Here is a 16,801-nt window from a genome sequence, read left to right as displayed (position 1 = left end):
TAAGGCCTTGCTAAGACTAGAGAGTGGGGCATTCTCTGTTCCCCTTCTGATGTCTATGTCAGAAGCTCTCTCTGCCCTTCTTTACATTTTTATAAAACTGCTACACAAAAGCTCTTGAGTGATCAAGGCTGGTCCCTGGTCCCAAAGCTAAAACTTCTTCAGAGATCATGAATCCAACCTCATTCACCGTAAGCTATCAATGCCACAGTATAATGTTGTAAAACAATGCTGAAAGGAAAAGGTTGACACGTCATTCCAAAGGTAGATGTTATAAATGAGGATGCTCTGCTGTGTGACCCCATGGATAGACTCATCTTAAATATTTTGAAATAAGTATAGTGTACACTGAATGACTATACGAATACAGACTGTGATGACTAAACTGTGCTGAAGGAGACAGAGACTCCAAACAGAGATAGCAGCAGCCTGAGCACAGGTCGGATAGTAGAAACTTATGAAATGCTCAGAAAAACGTGGGGTGGTGACATGAGTCTGAGAATGCCACACAGGGGAGGGTGGAAACAGAAGTTAAGGCTGACAGATCTGGGAAAAGATGGTGGATGGCTTTCACTATCAGACTGAGCTTAGAAACTTCTCTGTAGGAGAAGGAAGGCTGCTCAGTACATTTGAGGGCACAATTATGGGGTTCAGTGAAGTATTATAGGGAGAGGATGGAGGTCAGAGTGACCAAGGGCAGGTGGTAGATTGCAAACATTCAGGTGAGAGGGAAGGTGGGACCAAAGCAGTGATAGCAGTGGACAGAGGTGGGGAAAGAAACACTTCAAAGGGGGACGCAACAGGATTTGACTAGGGCAATGAGGGAGGGGTGCCAAATCTATTCTGTGGTTTTGAGAATCACACAATTGCACAAATCTATTCTGTGATTTTGAGAATCACACAATTGCACACCTCCCACTGAGAGCTGGGGTACAGTTCCTGCCCCTGTGGATCAGGAGTCATTCTTAGTGACTCACTGGTAACTAAAAGAAGGTGAAGCGACGCTGCACAGCCTCTGGGCTGAGATCAGAAGACACCGCCTCTGCCTTGCTGGGCGGAACGTGTGCTCTGAGCCACCTGCAGACACTAGATCCACCATGGGAGCTGAGCCTATCCTCTGAGTCAGCCTAACCAGGCACAGACGTGAGTAAAACAAACCCGAACACGATTCCAGCCGTGATGAACTGTAACAGCAAATGACTCGTGGAAGGATAAAGCATTTAAAAAAAAAAAAAAGATTATTTGGTCTTCTAATCTGACACTCTTTAGCATGCAGAAGTTTTTATCTCATTAATTACTCAGTTGAACAGGTGGGTAAGCAGAATACAGTCATAAAGTAGAGGTTAGAAATTTGCTCCAAAGCATTTATATCCCTCCCCCAAATTTCTACCCTTTATGACCATCAATATAACGTGTGAGACAGCAGCAGTTAGGTGTCCAAGGCATTTAGAGGTGTACCCTGGGCCTCCAGCAGGCTCTATCAATACACATTTGAAAAAAAAATTCACTTTGAATAACCGCAGAATGATTTTCCAATACTTATGCAATTCTGCTACTTTTTCCCCTATAGTCTCATCTGTAAGAAAAAGACAAGATTACCGAAGAGTATAAAAAAACTGACATGTACCCAAAATTTATGAAATTTATATTAGTCCAATGCCCAGAGCCCAATAACCCCAAACACAAGGTTGGCAGATCTATATGATAGGGACTTTTTATTGTAAAAGGCAAACCAAAGTATACTGAACATTTGCTCCTATATGCCTAATAATATTTTTTTTCATTTGTCTGACTTTGTTGAATTATAAGTCATAAACAAAATAAAATTCCATGATTTTAAGTGTCCAGCTCAATGAGCTCTGATAAATGTATACAGTCTGGTATCAGTGCCACAATCAATACACCGAATATCTGCATCACTTCAAAACATTCTTCTGTTCCCTTTCACAGTGAATTTCCCTACCCAGCCCCTGGCAGTCACTGATATGCTTTCTCTTGTTAAAGAGTTTTGACTTTTCTAGGTTTTCATATAATGCAGTCATACAGTGAGTGTGTTCTTTTGTGTCTGGTTCCTTTTACTTAGCATAACCATTTTCTGATATTCACCCATGTTGCTGCATTTATCAGTAGACGTTTCCTGTCATTGTTGAGTAGTATTTTAACATAAGGATATCTTATAACCTGGTTATCCATTTACCTGCTGACGGGCATTTGTGTTATTTCCAAATGGCTATTGAGAATAAACCTGCTATGAAAACTCAAGTACAAAACTTACATTTTTCTTGGCTAAAATATTTAGGAATGAGGAATTATGGTTTTAGTACTAAAAAATATTCATCTTTCCTAAATCAACTATCCTAGAAAAAATGAAAAATACAAACCTTCCTTAGTTATACTTCATAACAAAATTTATCAGCATACTTGTGGGAAGAGAACTGAAGAAGTCACACATCTTCAAGCTCTGAAGAGTCACACGCAACCATACATTCAACATATTCCAAAATAATGCTCAATAACGTGTAGGGAGATACCATTCCTTATAAACTACAATATATTATGAATAAAATACATTCATATTATTATTTGAAAAAAGAAGTCTCAGAAACTCTGTTGTGATTTTCTCTTAGGAGCAAAGTTAAGACTTGCAGAATCTCTAATTTAAAAAGAGGGTGATTTCAATTCATCCATCTTCTAAGAAATATGTTTATAAAATGCCTACATGCTTCTTACATTAGTTGTCTGCTCTAATTAGAGAAGGAAAATGTTTCTCACTTCCTAAATGAGAAACATTCCCTAAATTCACAAATCCCCCAGATTGTCCTTAGTCTAAATCTCTGTATAGAAGTGTCTGGAATAGAAGTGTGCAAATATCAGAATTCAAGGATATAAGCTTTCATGCTGAAAAGTGCATAGACTTTCAACATGGACAAAAATCAAAACTGCCACTTAGATATTTCTTGTTTAAATAACAGTGATGTTACTTTACAGTTAACTGTAGGTAATCACTGAATTGTAACACATGCAGAAATTAAGAAAATTTCCAGTGTTTCTAAATATCTATCATTATAAAAATGAATATTTTACCAAATTATGGTTTCTAAAGATATAAAGATTATGATCTAAGAAACTTCAGCAATGACAAAGTAAAATTTTTACCTTCGTTTCCAGCAGCTTTCTAAAATTACCATTCTAAATCTTATTGAATTAATGAAAATAAAATTTACCCCAAAACAGATTTTTGTGGCAGAAACTAAATCTTTAAAAAATACATGAAGTAAAAGTAACATGAGAAGTTTCCTGAAACAAATTATAATAGTTAGATCCCCTTAACCAATTCTTGGAAATACAATGTCCTTGTTTGTAAACTTGTCATATAAAATGATTCTAAAGTACAAATGAGTTTTTACATCAACCAGTTGACAAGGTGCCACCTCACCACCCACCAACAGCATCTGGCGGAAGCTTCCAGTGCTTAACACACATTTCACCACCTGTCAAGGAGGCAGACTCCAGGGTAGACAAAGAAGACTTGAGCTCTAAAACACAGGTAACTACGTGCCACACCGTGGGGGTGGTGTCGGCCAGTGGATCAGGAAGTGCACTGAGTGTCCCCCAGGCCCCAGGAAGGCTGCTCTGTCTGCATCAAGGCACCCAGTCCCTCGGGTGGCGCAAAACTTCCAGAATTTCAGCTTCTTTAGAGTTCTCTGAGGGTGAATGCATGTACTCCCATCTATGAAGGTTCAAAACAGAAGCAAACACATGTAATAACAATAAAAAATAAATAACAACATACACACCTCTTTATCTAAACTAAATAAAATTCTAAGGGTAATAAAAAGTCCTCTAACTCTTTGTCTTCACTAAGCTTTCAAAAAATATTTGCTGCTAAAGAAATAAAGTTTCTTAATAATTCTTGGAGCATAGTCTAGCTAATATTAATACTCCAGAGCCAAAACACACTTTTATTACAATCTAGGGTTTTGTGAAGTATAGAACCTCAGATGATCCATGGGCAAACTTTTTTTTTAGCTTAGTACTTTTTCTTTTATTTTAATGTGTTCATTTCTATTCATGACAAAAATGTTGGTTTGCCTTTAATCTTCTCTCTGAAAAATATGAGTATAAAATTTAAGTAAATAATATGTCAGATTATATACAAATATATAAACAATGGTGAAAATGGCTAAACTGTAGTATGAACTCTGGTAAACACTAGTTTAGACCAGGGGCTGGCAAACTTTGGGCTTCACTGATGGCAAGAGACACGGATTCAATTCCTGGATCAGGAAGATCCCCTGAAGAAGGAAATGGCAACCTACTCCAGTATTCTTGCCTGGGAAATCCCATGGACTGAGGAGCCTGGCAGGCTACAGTCTATGGGGTCGCAGAGTCAGACACGACTTAGCAACTAAAACAACTAGCAAACTTTCCCTGAAAAGGGTTGAATAATAAATATCTTGGGCTCTTGGGGTCATATACATATTGCAGGCTGTTGCCTATTCCTTTTTTGCCTGTGATTTTCTTATAAAGACAGCAAAGTCAAAACCAAGGAAGTCTTTAGGAAAGCTATTTGTGGTATCAATGTTCATGCTTTGTAGGGGTCAGAGGACTGGGGGGGTGGGGAGTAACTATCATTCTCATGAGTTATGCTTACCGGGCAGTGAGAGGTAAAGACATCAAGATGCTTTCAATCCTGGATCCCGGAGTGAAGAGGCCAAACTTTGTACCCCGATCGTACAGCAGGTTAAATTCTACATACCTGAGATGAAGACATCAAAAAAGATTAAGAGCTGGTGAGTATAGTCTTATACTTCATGGGGGGTTGATGGGTTGGGAAGGTGTGTGGGGGTTGGTGGGCATCTTCCCACCAGCCCCACCCCATCAGCTGTAACTGGCACAGGAAACACCAGTCTCATCAGCTGACTTTTCTCCATCCGGACAGGCGTAAAGAAAAGGGTATTCTACCCAGCAAACAAGAGGATATAGATTCAGCCCCAGCACACAGCAGTTACAAAACAATAAGGTTATGTTTTCCAATAAATAAACAGAATGAACACAAAGCTTAGAACTTGAAGGCACAAAAACAAGAAAAGCAAATGGCACCCTTTATCAGGATAGAGCAGCTCTCTCTGGGTCTCCCATACAGTCTGAGATGTTTGAGTCAAAGACTTCATTCTACTGCTAATAACTCACATGAACTAAGACAGTGTAAAGTTCTTGTAACTGAAAAGCCAAGAACAGTTAACAGAACTCTATCATCTATAGTTACTAACATATCCCAGATATTTCCTTTCCTTAAAGTAGTTAATAGCATTAATAAGCAGTCATATAATTCTGTCTTTGCAGATTGATGACAAAAGTCATAATGACAGGTAGTAGTGATTTGAGTTGCAGTGCTTAGCTTTATTTTCTTAGAAAAATATCCTTAACATCAACTAAAACCTGGTTCAGGATATAAGTCTTCCATTAACAGACACAGAGTCATATCTAAACTCTGTCTAGCTTAAAAATCTGTGATTTCCTTTAACATCAAAAGATTCTTTATAAAAGGGTCTTTTGTCTCCAACTTCTTAGAGATATTTCAAAAAGATCATTTCTACTAGCCAAAAGAATTGAAAATGACTCATAAAGCCAAAAATTTCAACAAACAGTTCCCCCTTCAAATCATTTCTCAACTCCTTCAAAAACTACTCTCTTGGTCCAAACTTCCCTCAGATATTATTATCATTAATGCACTGGTTACTGTAATTTAATCACAACTAAAATATATATATATATATTCTCTAGATTCCGACAGTGCTTCAATTTTTAGAAAGCACCCTTCACTGTGGAAACTTGCCAATGGCTCTGAGAAAACTTAATAAGTTACATTCATGGATCCCTTTCTACTTCTCATCATTTATCAACGACTAAGTTTTGTGCACTAATAACTAATACCTTCTTTAGTCTGTTTCAAAAGATAACTTAAGTGAATCTTCTTAACTTCTTCCTAAGACCACAGGAAAAAAAAACATCAGTCTCTCAACTCCCTTTCTCACCCCTGATGTTATCTTTCTGAACCGTGATATTTAAGGGATGGCTGTGATTCTCTATTTGTACTGATGTCTTGTTCAGAGACCCCTGTAAGGAGCTCCCAAATGAGCCTCTTGTGCTCATGAGCGAATCCTTGTGCTGCTTTCCTGTATGAGTGAACAGGAAATGTTCCTTCAACATTCACTCAACAGGAATGTTCCTTCCTGTGTATTAGCCTGACTTTCACCAGGTTTTGCTTAGATCTGATCTTTCCGATCCTTTCCATACATTTATCCACTCCGAGATATCTGTAAACTATGAACCTCAGCCATTCCCTTTAATATAACTGATATCTACCTTGTATCCTGTTTCCCTGTCCCAAAATACAACAAAACAAGTTACAGATGTTTAGTTTCTCTGAAAAAGAAACTAGAAAAGAACCTTCCAAGACTGGAGGTTCAAGGTGTGGGGAGAGAACAGAAGTAACTGAGGGCAGGCACGTGTGTTCAATCGTACCTGACACTTCGCGACCCCATGGACTGTAGCCTGCCAGACTTCTCTGTCCATGGGATTTCCCAGGCAAGAATAATGGAGTGGGTTTCCATTTCCTCCTCCAGGGGATCTTCCCGACCTAGGGACCCAACCCGCCTCTCCTGCATTGGCAGGCAGGTTCATTACCAGTGTACCACCACAAGACTAAATGAGATTGCCAAAGAGGCTGTAAAGTCAAAAGATAAGCAGCCTGACCACCACAGGGGAAAGTTGTATTTGGGGGCGACAGGAAGTGGGGAAAAGTAATATAGATAATGGGTTATGAATGCCACGTAAGAAAGTGACGTCAGGGCTCAAAACCACAAAAAAAGAGCTGGGGTTATCTTAAGTCCCAGAATTGACTGCCATTTTAAGGCCCAGAGATAAGGACAGTAGAAGGGGCCTCTCTTTGAAAGTATCGTCACCCACCACACCACAGAAAATTAGCCTAACACCCCTGCCAAATTTCTGAATTCTGCCAAATTCAAAAAACACGACATGCAATGATACACACAAATGGAACTCTCAAAATACGCTGTCAATTAATAACAATAATAAACAGAATAAGACATTATTCCTATGTCCAAAAAGTTTTAAAGGCTTCACCTCATAAGTAGTCACAAACCCTGCTGGCTTTGCATAAGAAATCTCACGTAAAACTAGAACACTGCACTTTCCACAGAGTTTGGTTTATTTATCTATTAATTTTTAGTTTCTCTTTTTTTGTTGTTTTACGTTTTCATTTCTTCCAGAGTTTTAATTTACCCTCTTGGGATGGTCTTCCCTACTAAACTGTGAACATCTCTGCCCAGCGTGGGCCCTAGCCATGGGGGCATACGATAAATGTCAAGAGAAAGGGAAGGAGGAGTAAGGGTGTATTTGGGAAACCATAGGACCAAAAAACACACCCGTCCTAAAAAAAAAATGCCCCTGTTTAATAAATGTCTGACGAGAACACAATGAAATTCTCATTTTCCCGAGTTTTATACACAGGGAGCAGGCAGGCACAGGCAGTTCTAAGAAAGAGTAAACAACAAACATTTATCTTAAGACTTGGAACAGTATCTAAGTGAACGTTTTCAGGGCATTAGCCGTATCTCCTTAAGTTCCCAAAGCTTCATATGCTCAGGACAGAATTAATATAAATGAGAAAATCCATTTTTGTAGGCATGGACCAGTAGAACACATGCGATTAAGATGGTAATGAGAAACAGTGGCTAATCTGCAGCAGATCCACAATCACACCCCAGCTGAAGATGCCCTCACGTGGGTCATCCAACTGAGCTCACCAACTCAGCGCACAAAGCAGGGTGGCCAAAGTGAGCACCGTGGCTGGAAACACTAACTGCTTAACCATTCACATGGAAGAAGGTCTGCAAGTTTTGAAGGCACAATGACCTGGTTCCACATCTGGGATCTTTGATTTACCAGCTGTGTAAACTTGGGCAAGGGACTTACTTCACTAAGTTTTATCATCTGTAAAATGATGATAGTTATACCAATTCCACAGGTTTGTGATGAAAATTAGATGCAAACGGCCTAATGTACTGGCCAGCACATATGAACAGTTCCATAACAAACAAATATCATTACAGTTCCCTAACTAACAATTTCTAAAACAATCATTTTCATTATAATGACTTCCATGAAAACCTGAAGTTAAACAAAAAAAGGTATGATTCAGAATTTACAAAGCAGCAAAAACATTAAATGATTCTCCTACCTTGGCAGAAGGTTGGAAGGTATTGTTTGAAGACAAACTAAAAGAAATCAGCCGAATTAAATTCAACAAGTACTTACTATAAGCCTAATATGAGTCTCTAATGTACAGACAGATTAAACAAACTTTGCTCTTTTTATAACACTATTTGACAGTGTTTTTTTACTTCACTTTGTTATTTATCTAGTTATGAAAAGAAATCAGGGTGAGCATTAACACAGCTCTGACAAAGTACTGCCCAAGATGACCATCAGCCACTGTTATTACAGTTGCTCCGCTGCACCCTCCCACCTCTTATGACATGAGAGGGTTCATCGCTCACTCACCGTCCTCTTCGGAGCTGCTGCCACAACTTCTCCTGGGAAGTGAAGGAGTCATTACAGTGCTTCTTCACAAGGGGGACGTAAGAAGGAATGATCGCCTGGGTACAGCTCTGCACAAAGCGAAACACCTCCTCCTTGGATGGAGAGTCGAGGTCATCAAAAAAGATACCCCCGATACCCCTCCGCTCCCCACGATGGGCTATAAAAAAGTAATCGTCACACCTGGAAAACACAGCAAGACCACAGAAGGAAAAAGAGACGTGTGTGAAAATCAGTGTGAGCATTTCAGCTTATAGCACCATCCCTGACTAATGCCAGCACAGTGCCCTTTCTTTTCGTCCACATCTGAAATGAAACTAGACTTTTAGACAGATTTCCTGCAGTTATTACCAATGTAGAAAACACTTACACTTTTACCTACAAATCAAGTAGGCAAGTGAATACATATCTATCTAACGTGGCATTGTAAGACCTTTACTGAAAAGAAAAACAGAGTCCGCTCTTAATACTCGTATTTCTTAAAACAAGTGATGCTGCTGCCCTCGGAAGCATTGCTGCTTTTGCAGGAGGCAGGAACGCTTCACCAACAATGACACCAACCAAGTCCATGACCAGGTGCTAACCCCTAAGCTCTCTGAATCAGTTCTCTGAATTCAGTTCTTAGAGGTAATCAGTAAATTACCTCTAAGGTCTCTCTCAGCAATAAAACGTGATGACTCTACAGTATGCGTGACTCAGGGGAGGGTTGGTGGAAGGAAATGTTCAGAGAATAAGAGTCCTCAGAACGTTAAAGGTTGCCCTTCTGAACCAGCACATGAGACTATCACTTTGTTCTCCAGTCTTCCCCACCTGTGCCTACTAGAGCAGATTTCCTAAGTCACTTCCTAATTGCTAAATCTGTGGTACAGCTGACTTCGTGGAAATAGTTAACTTCTTTCCATTATCTCGATATAAAAGGGTTTGTAAACAGAAAAAATTGTACAAACAAAAACTAAAAACTACTGAAAGGTTATCGTGAAAATAGCCCTAATAGTTTAAAATTTTTTAAAAGGTCGGCGGGGGGGGAGGGGCAGAAGATACATATCCCTAGAACTGAGGCACTGGTATAATTCACCTTGACTGCAACTTCTTGACTTTTTTCCACACATACATTTTATTAACAGAGTTAAAGAACAGCCAGAGCAAGGCTGTAAAGCCAGCTTTAATGAAATCATATTATTTCCACATCTCTATTCATGGGATTATGAAATTAAGAGATTTAACTAAATACACTAAAAACTTTTTAACTAGCCTGTATCTGAGATATTTTCTTAATACGACTCAGATAAAGTTCTTCAGTAACAGGGATAAAAGCAAACCCCAAAAAAAAGAGAATATCCCATTCTCCTGCTGGAAGGAAGCTAATATGTAACAAAAACACAATTCTTACACCTCTGTGTCCATGGCTGTGCAGTGTTCAGTGGCAATGTCAAATCAAAAAGAGGTTATGTAAATATCTTATCTTTTCTGAAGATTTTAAAACGAACTCCATATTCTTACATAAATAACAGCAAGATTCTACAAATATTAACACTAAAAACAAAGCAAAAAACAACCCACCCCAAACCCTTTCTGTTCCTCCTTTTTCTAGAATGGCATTTAGTTCTAAGCAGTGATGAGTACTTTATTCTTATTCCAGATAACTTATGCAGAGATTCCATTTCATATCTATCAAATACCCTGGGTAACTCTTTTATCATTAAGAGTTTCTTTCACAAAGCTTCCAATCCCAGTGTTCTCCTTGTCCCAAATCTCCAGTACATTTGCACCTCCCCTAATAGTTCTCCAACTTTTCCCATGCTCAAACACATTTCTATGGCAACAACGAGATGATAATCCTCATGTGGGGCGAGAATTTAATACAGTAAGTCCCTTATACAAACCTTCAAGCTGCAAATTTTCAAAGATTCTACAGTTGTGCATGCCCAATCTTCTAAGTTAGTTCCCATGTCTGGTGTACACTGTCACACGCATGCATTCTCTGCAAGTACATGTGCTTCTGTGCACTTTACTGTACAGTACTACACAGTGTTCAGTATCCTTATTTCAAGCCCAGGATGCTCAGAAGCAAGCACAAAAACGGCAGTCTGTAGCTGGTACTATGCTGTACTTTTCAAGTTACTGTACTGTAAGATTAAAAATGTTTTATTTCCTGTCTATTTATGTATTATTTGTGTGAAAAACATTATAAATCTATTCCAGTACAATCCTATATGACCGACTATATTACCTGGGTACCTAGGCTAACTCTGTTGGACTTATGAACAAACTGGACTTATGAACGCCCTCTCGGAATGGAACTTGTTTATTTGTAGGGGACTTACTGTATCCCAACTTAGGATTAAAAGCCTCTGATTCTCAGGCATAGATCACCTTCAAGTTTATATACTAATCATCTGGTTTAACATTAAAACCATGTAAAACTGGTATCTCACTTCTGCTGGGCAAAGAAAACAGTTCAACCTTCATAAGCTGCAAAAAGTATGTAGTGACACAGTAGTGCCTTCAGCAGCTACAGAAGGAATGGTAAACATGTAGGGATCATGAATAGTTCAATAACTTTACCTACCACTTTTTAAATTTGGGATAGAGATCTGGACCATGCTGGTCACATGCCTCCTTGAGAGTCCTGTGAAAATGGACCGCATCCTCTTGGTTCAGGTATGTTGGGGTAAGGTCACATCCACCACCAAACCACCACAGGGTGTTACCTACGAAATCAAGACACGTGATTCAAGTGGATGCTGCTCTAAAGGAAAAGTTAGGCACATTGCTTTAAGTGCCATCACCTGCAGAGGCACGCACAGCAGCGGCAGGCGCTGCTCAAGAGCTTGGACAGGGTAATAGCCCAACTAATGGCACACAGAGGCTGGAACTATATTTACATCACGAGGCATGATCAACTGTACCCCGTCTTAAAGCCACTGATAATGCACTGGGACTGGCAAAGCTACGTATGTGGAAAATAACTTCCAAAAGCAAGTTCTCAATGGCAACTTAACAGGGCCCGTGAGGTTTCCCTTTGTTCATAATAAACTGCTATCTGCAAAGACCCCTATGTGCACTTTTGGTTCAGGTGCATTACACCATTCCTTGTGTTGGAGGAAATATGGGGACATCAGAGTCCAGCCAATACTCCTTTCACTTTTCACGTCTAGTGTATACAATCCATCGCACCTGCCAAGGAATAAGCCTTCACGTGCCTCCTGAAACAATTAAGACTGTACTTAATTTTTCTTAACTTTAGATGTTATGCCTAGTAACCTGTTTTAAAATACTCATTTTGCACAATAATACTTTTCACAGCTTGAGACGCTTACCGTCCGCTTCTTCCACCTCGAAGTATCTGTAGTTGAAATGGATAGTAGGAGTATGAGGATTCTTGGGGTGAATGACAGAGCTCACGCCCATAGCAGAAAACGGCAATTTACCTGGAAAGGAATACAGAGAACTGCACTTGAACACCTGGCTTGATACAAATTAACTCCGACATGGTTTCTGAATCAATTTTCAAAGGCCGCTTTTTAATTTATCTCTTAAAACATAATTTTAAAAAAATAATTGTAAGGAATCCCCAGGTGGTCCAGAGCTTAGGACTCCTCGCTCTGACTGCCGAAAGCCTGCAGTTCAATCCCTGGTCAGGGAACTAAGATCCCACACACCTCAAGGTCAAAAAACGAACACAGACAGACAACTGTTAACATTTTAGCACATGTGCCTATGTGCAAATGTGTGTGTGTGTATATATATACCTACATGTTTGTGTGTATGCTTAGTTGCTCAGTCATGTCTGACTCTTTGCAACCCCATGGACTGTTGCCCACAAGGTTCTTCTGTCAATGGAATTCCTTAAGCAAGAATACTGGAGTGGGTTGTCATTAAAAAAGAGTAACTGTGAACTGGCTCATCTGGTATACGCACCTGAATGGAATTTTACAGAATCAATGTTAATTTTACAAATAAAACTTATAGAGAGAAAAGGTTTGCAGGAACTATTAAAGGCTGCTGAGATTGTCTGCATATTAAAAAGCAGAGACATTACTTTGCCAACAAAGGTTTGTCTCATCAAGGCTATGGTTTTTCCAGTAGTCATATATGAATGTGAGAGTTGGACTATAAAGAAAGCTGAGCACCGAAGAATTGATGCTTTTGAACTGTGGTGTTGGAGAAGACTCTTGAGAGTCCCTTGGACTGCAAGGAGATCCTAAAGATCAGTCCTGAGTGTTCACTGGAAGGACTGATGTTGAAGATGAAACTCCAATACTCTGACAACCTAATGCAAAGAGCTGACTCATTTGAAAAGACCCTGATACTGGGAAAGATTGAAGGCAGGAGAAGAAGGGGACGACAGATGGTTGGATGGCATCACTGACTCAATGGAGATGAGTTTAAGATGAGTTTGAGTAGACTCCAGGAGTTGGTGATGGACAGGGAGGCCTGGTGTGCTGTGGTCCATGGGGTCGTGAACAGTCGGACATGACTCAGCGACTGGACTGAACTGAACCGAGATTGTCTGATTTACCATCTTTTGTCTTCAGTAGTTTTCCTCTGCTTCTCATTTGTTTTGCTGCTTCCTCAGAAAGATTTCCATGAACGACAGAAATGCTAACCCCAGCCTTTTCAAAAACATGCCCGTCTTGAAGTACACAGCTGATGCCACCACCTCCTGTGAAGAGAAATGTAAAATGAGGAGAGAAGGTAAGAGTATGTGCAAAGCTGAAAACTACTGCTGCAAGAAGAAAGTGGGATTAGGAGTTATCTTCCTTCTCTACTTTCCAAATCGTCCATAGTATCAGTATATTATAATTGTTAAGTACAATAAAATGAGATAACCAGCTTAGCACTATGATATTTTCTATTGACTATTAGCAAATATTTTAACTCTTCACATCACCATTTCTTCTACGTCATTGTTTGTTGTTGTTTAGTTGCTAAGTCCTGTCTGACTCTCTGCAACCCCATGGACTGTAGCTCGCCAGGCTTCTCTGTTCATGGGACTTTCCAGGCAAGAATAGTGGAGTGGGTTGCCATTCCCTTTTCTAGGGGATTTTCCCAACCCAGGCTTGGAACCCATATCTCCTGCATTAGCAGGTAGATTCTTTACCACTGAGCCACCTGGGAAGCCCCTACATCCTTACATCATCCTCTAAATTACTGAAATAGTTTCCCTTTAAATAAGACCAATCAGAATGGCATCTATTTGTTATGGGATGTGAGAAAACTAAGATTAAAAACTGGAATGAATATATTTGAAGAATGTTCTATTACTACCAAATTTAAGAGTTCCATATTGTTTCAATTGTTTTTCTCTCAAGTGTGCTGTTTGCCTTTTCATTTTGTTTAGAGGTAATTAAAAAACAGTAGATATTTGAATGCTTAAGGGATTCGGAGGCTTAAACTGAGTGAGATACATATTAACATTTAGGTGTATGACCTTTAAGGCTTCTCAGGTGGTGCTAGTGGTAAAGAACCCGCCTGCCAATGCAGCAAACGTAAGAGAAACAGTTCGATCCCTTTGTGGGGAAGATCCCCTGGAGAAGGAAATGGCAATCCACTCCAATATTCTTGCCTGGAGAATTCCTTGGACAGAGGAGTCTGGGGGGCTACAGCCCCTGGGGTTGCAAAGAGTCAGTATGAGCTTTACTCCCAGTAGCTGGTATGTTTGTTTTTTAGGACACTAGAATTAATTGTTTCCTGAAGTTTCATGTTTGGCTTGTTTTATTTCTAAGAATTTTTAGAGCTGGATGGGATCCAGTACAATCCTTGTATATTTCAAATGAGAAAACTGAGGCCCAGAAAGCAAAACACCATCTCCAGAAACACACAACTAGCAAATGGCCCAAACAATTTGTCTAAGTGCTTTCTAAGCATCAAACAGTATCTGCAGCAGTTCATATATAGTCATGGTATTTTATCGTTACAATACCCTCATATAAAATTTCATTTCATAGATGAGGAAACAGAGGCACAAAAAGTAACTTTCGAAGGTCACACAGCCAGTCTAGGTTGTCTCCTGAATCAACAGTCTTCACTTATAAACATTACAAGATAGGGAATTTCCTGGCAGTCCAGTGGTTAGGACTCTGAACTGTAACTGCTGAGGGCCAAGGTTCAGTCCCTGGTCAAGGAACTAAGGTCCCACAAGCCACGAGGCAAGGCCAGGAAAAAAAAAAAGAAGGCTTACAAAAAAAAAGCTACAAGATGGAAAACACTAAGAAAACCAGATTTAGTTTCATTTAAAATAAATGTGTCAATATCACAATCCAAAACCAGCTGATAAGAAGTTGCTGTAGTATTTCCAGGTAAGAAGGATCAAAAATCCTTTAAGTTTATAACCAAGATACAGGGTTTCACCGTATAGGTAATAACATGAATATATGACTCTATAAGAACTGGGCTTTAATACTTCAGTATTCTGCCAACTGAGGTAAAGATTCTTCTAGCAGGAAATATAACGGGTGCACTTGGCTGAACTGCTAGCCATTTCTTGCGAAACCTGGGTAAAAGACACAATGACACAACACCCTCAGCAGGAGGAGTCTAGCTGACAGTAAGGAAAAGGCTTTCTCTTTCCATCTCCAGAGAAGGAGAATGGGTAAACGAACCCGGAGAAAGAGATAAAATGTAGAGACAAATCTATGCTGAATTACAACCTTGGGCATCCTTGCCTGTGGGTTAAAACTGATCTTAAGACTTCTTTGAGAAGTGCCATATAAAATTGCAGATTTTTGAAATGTCCAGTACTAGAGTGACAGCAGGTTTGGGTCCACACCTGCAAGCTGAGGGCTGATGACCCTGTCAATGTCAACCGTTTTAAAGGTGAACCTTTTTAACCTGGCAGCCGCTATGTAGGTACCCCTTCCTTACTCCCATTCCTTATTCTGAGTCATTTTCTCCCCGCAAACTAAAACCCGACCTCTTTTCCCCATCTCCACCCCCCACTAGGGGCCGACCTCCTCACCTTCCTTCCTCTCCCACCGGTCCACAGAGAAGCGGGCGCCCCCGTCCACCTGTGCCAGCGCCTGGCACACCTGGGCCTGGGTCTCCAGTATCAGCAGCTCCATCTTGGTCTTCATGTCGTCCGGCCTCCTCCGCAGCTCGCGCAGGTCGGTCACCGGCGGGGCCATGAAGCAGCGGCAGCGGCGGGCCAGCTCATCGTCCTCCTCCTCGGGCCTGCCGAGAGATGCGCTCTGCGCCCCGGAGCTCTTGCGCACCATCTCGGCCCGCTCCACGTGCCCGAAGGCGACGGCGGCCAGTCCCACCAGCCCCGCGAGCCCCGCGGCTAGCCGAGTTCTCAGCCGGGAGCCGCCTCCCACGGGGGGTCCGTACCCCAGCCCGCGGCTCTGCTCGCCGCAAGCGGTACCAGGCGGGCGGCACAGGCGTCCGGCTGCGCAGCGCGGGGACCAAGCGCGCAGCTCCCCGTAGGCGCGCAGCTCCCCGCAAGCGCCCCGCACCGCGCGCCAGCAGGGACCCGCGCTCAACCAGCGCAGATTCATGGCCATGCTCTCGCGCTGTCACCCTGAGCAGTGCCCGCCTCCCGCAGGCCGGCCCCTGAATCCCCCAAGATCCCCAGTGGCAAGTGGCGCCGGTACTGGGACCCTTTGCTGGAGAAGAGATACTACCGGGTCGATCCCCCGCGGCGGCGGAGGCGGCGGCGGCGGGCGGGAAGTGAGGAATGCCGGGATCTGTAGTCCCGGCTCCTATCGCCGCCTGCAGGGGCGCGCCTGCGAGATAAAAGAATCCAGCGTCCCCAGAAGGGCGGATCCCATGGGAGGAGAGCTGGGGTGCTGGGTAGGAGAGGGCAGGGAAAGCGAAGGCAGAGATAAAACAGGCCCTCTTATCACATACAACCTCTGTCGGTTCAACCAATCACAAGGAGAAGGCAAAATATGGCTGGCCGAGCCAAGGGCTAAGCAGAGTAGAAATATGGCCAGAGACCCCTGCCCCAACTTTTATTTTTAAATCGAGTTGCAAATCCTGACTCTTGTGTTTCCCTTTGTTCCCAATTCTAGTCCTCTAAGGCTTCTAGAGCTTGGACGATTGTGGGGGGAGCCTGGGAAACTCCTTACCGATGAACTAGTTTTTTTGTTTTTGTTTTGTTTTACAATATTGTATTGGTTTGCCATACATCAACATGAATCCACCATGGGTGTACACGTGTTCCCAATCCTGAACCCCC

The 16,801-nt window shown here is 41.4% G+C and overlaps 1 protein-coding gene across 2 annotated transcripts; it reads right to left on the bottom strand.

Annotated features, from left to right (window-relative positions):
* Positions 1-1,695: 1,695 nt before the first annotated feature.
* CPOX (coproporphyrinogen oxidase) lies at positions 1,696-16,308 on the bottom strand. Of its 2 annotated transcripts, none has more exons than XM_086410718.1 (7): positions 15,584-16,308; positions 13,145-13,288; positions 11,943-12,053; positions 11,192-11,333; positions 8,587-8,805; positions 4,652-4,756; positions 1,696-3,727 (listed from the first exon to the last, which is right to left on the bottom strand). In XM_086410718.1, the coding sequence occupies exons 1-7, from the start codon at positions 16,122-16,124 to the stop codon at positions 3,640-3,642; spliced, it is 1,350 nt and encodes a 449-aa protein (XP_086266844.1). In that variant the 5' UTR covers positions 16,125-16,308; the 3' UTR covers positions 1,696-3,639. The 2 variants fall into 2 exon arrangements, with proteins under 2 accessions (XP_086266844.1, XP_086266853.1); XM_086410727.1 differs by lacking the exon at positions 15,584-16,308 and adding an exon at positions 13,517-13,537.
* Positions 16,309-16,801: the final 493 nt, after the last annotated feature.

The sequence above is a fragment of the Bos grunniens genome, chromosome 1, assembly GCF_055505025.1.
Source record: "Bos grunniens cultivar Pamir isolate PY7600 chromosome 1, Bosgru_T2T1.0, whole genome shotgun sequence".
Taxonomy (NCBI): Eukaryota; Metazoa; Chordata; class Mammalia; order Artiodactyla; family Bovidae; genus Bos; species Bos grunniens.
This window is presented reverse-complemented; position numbering and strand designations above follow the sequence as displayed.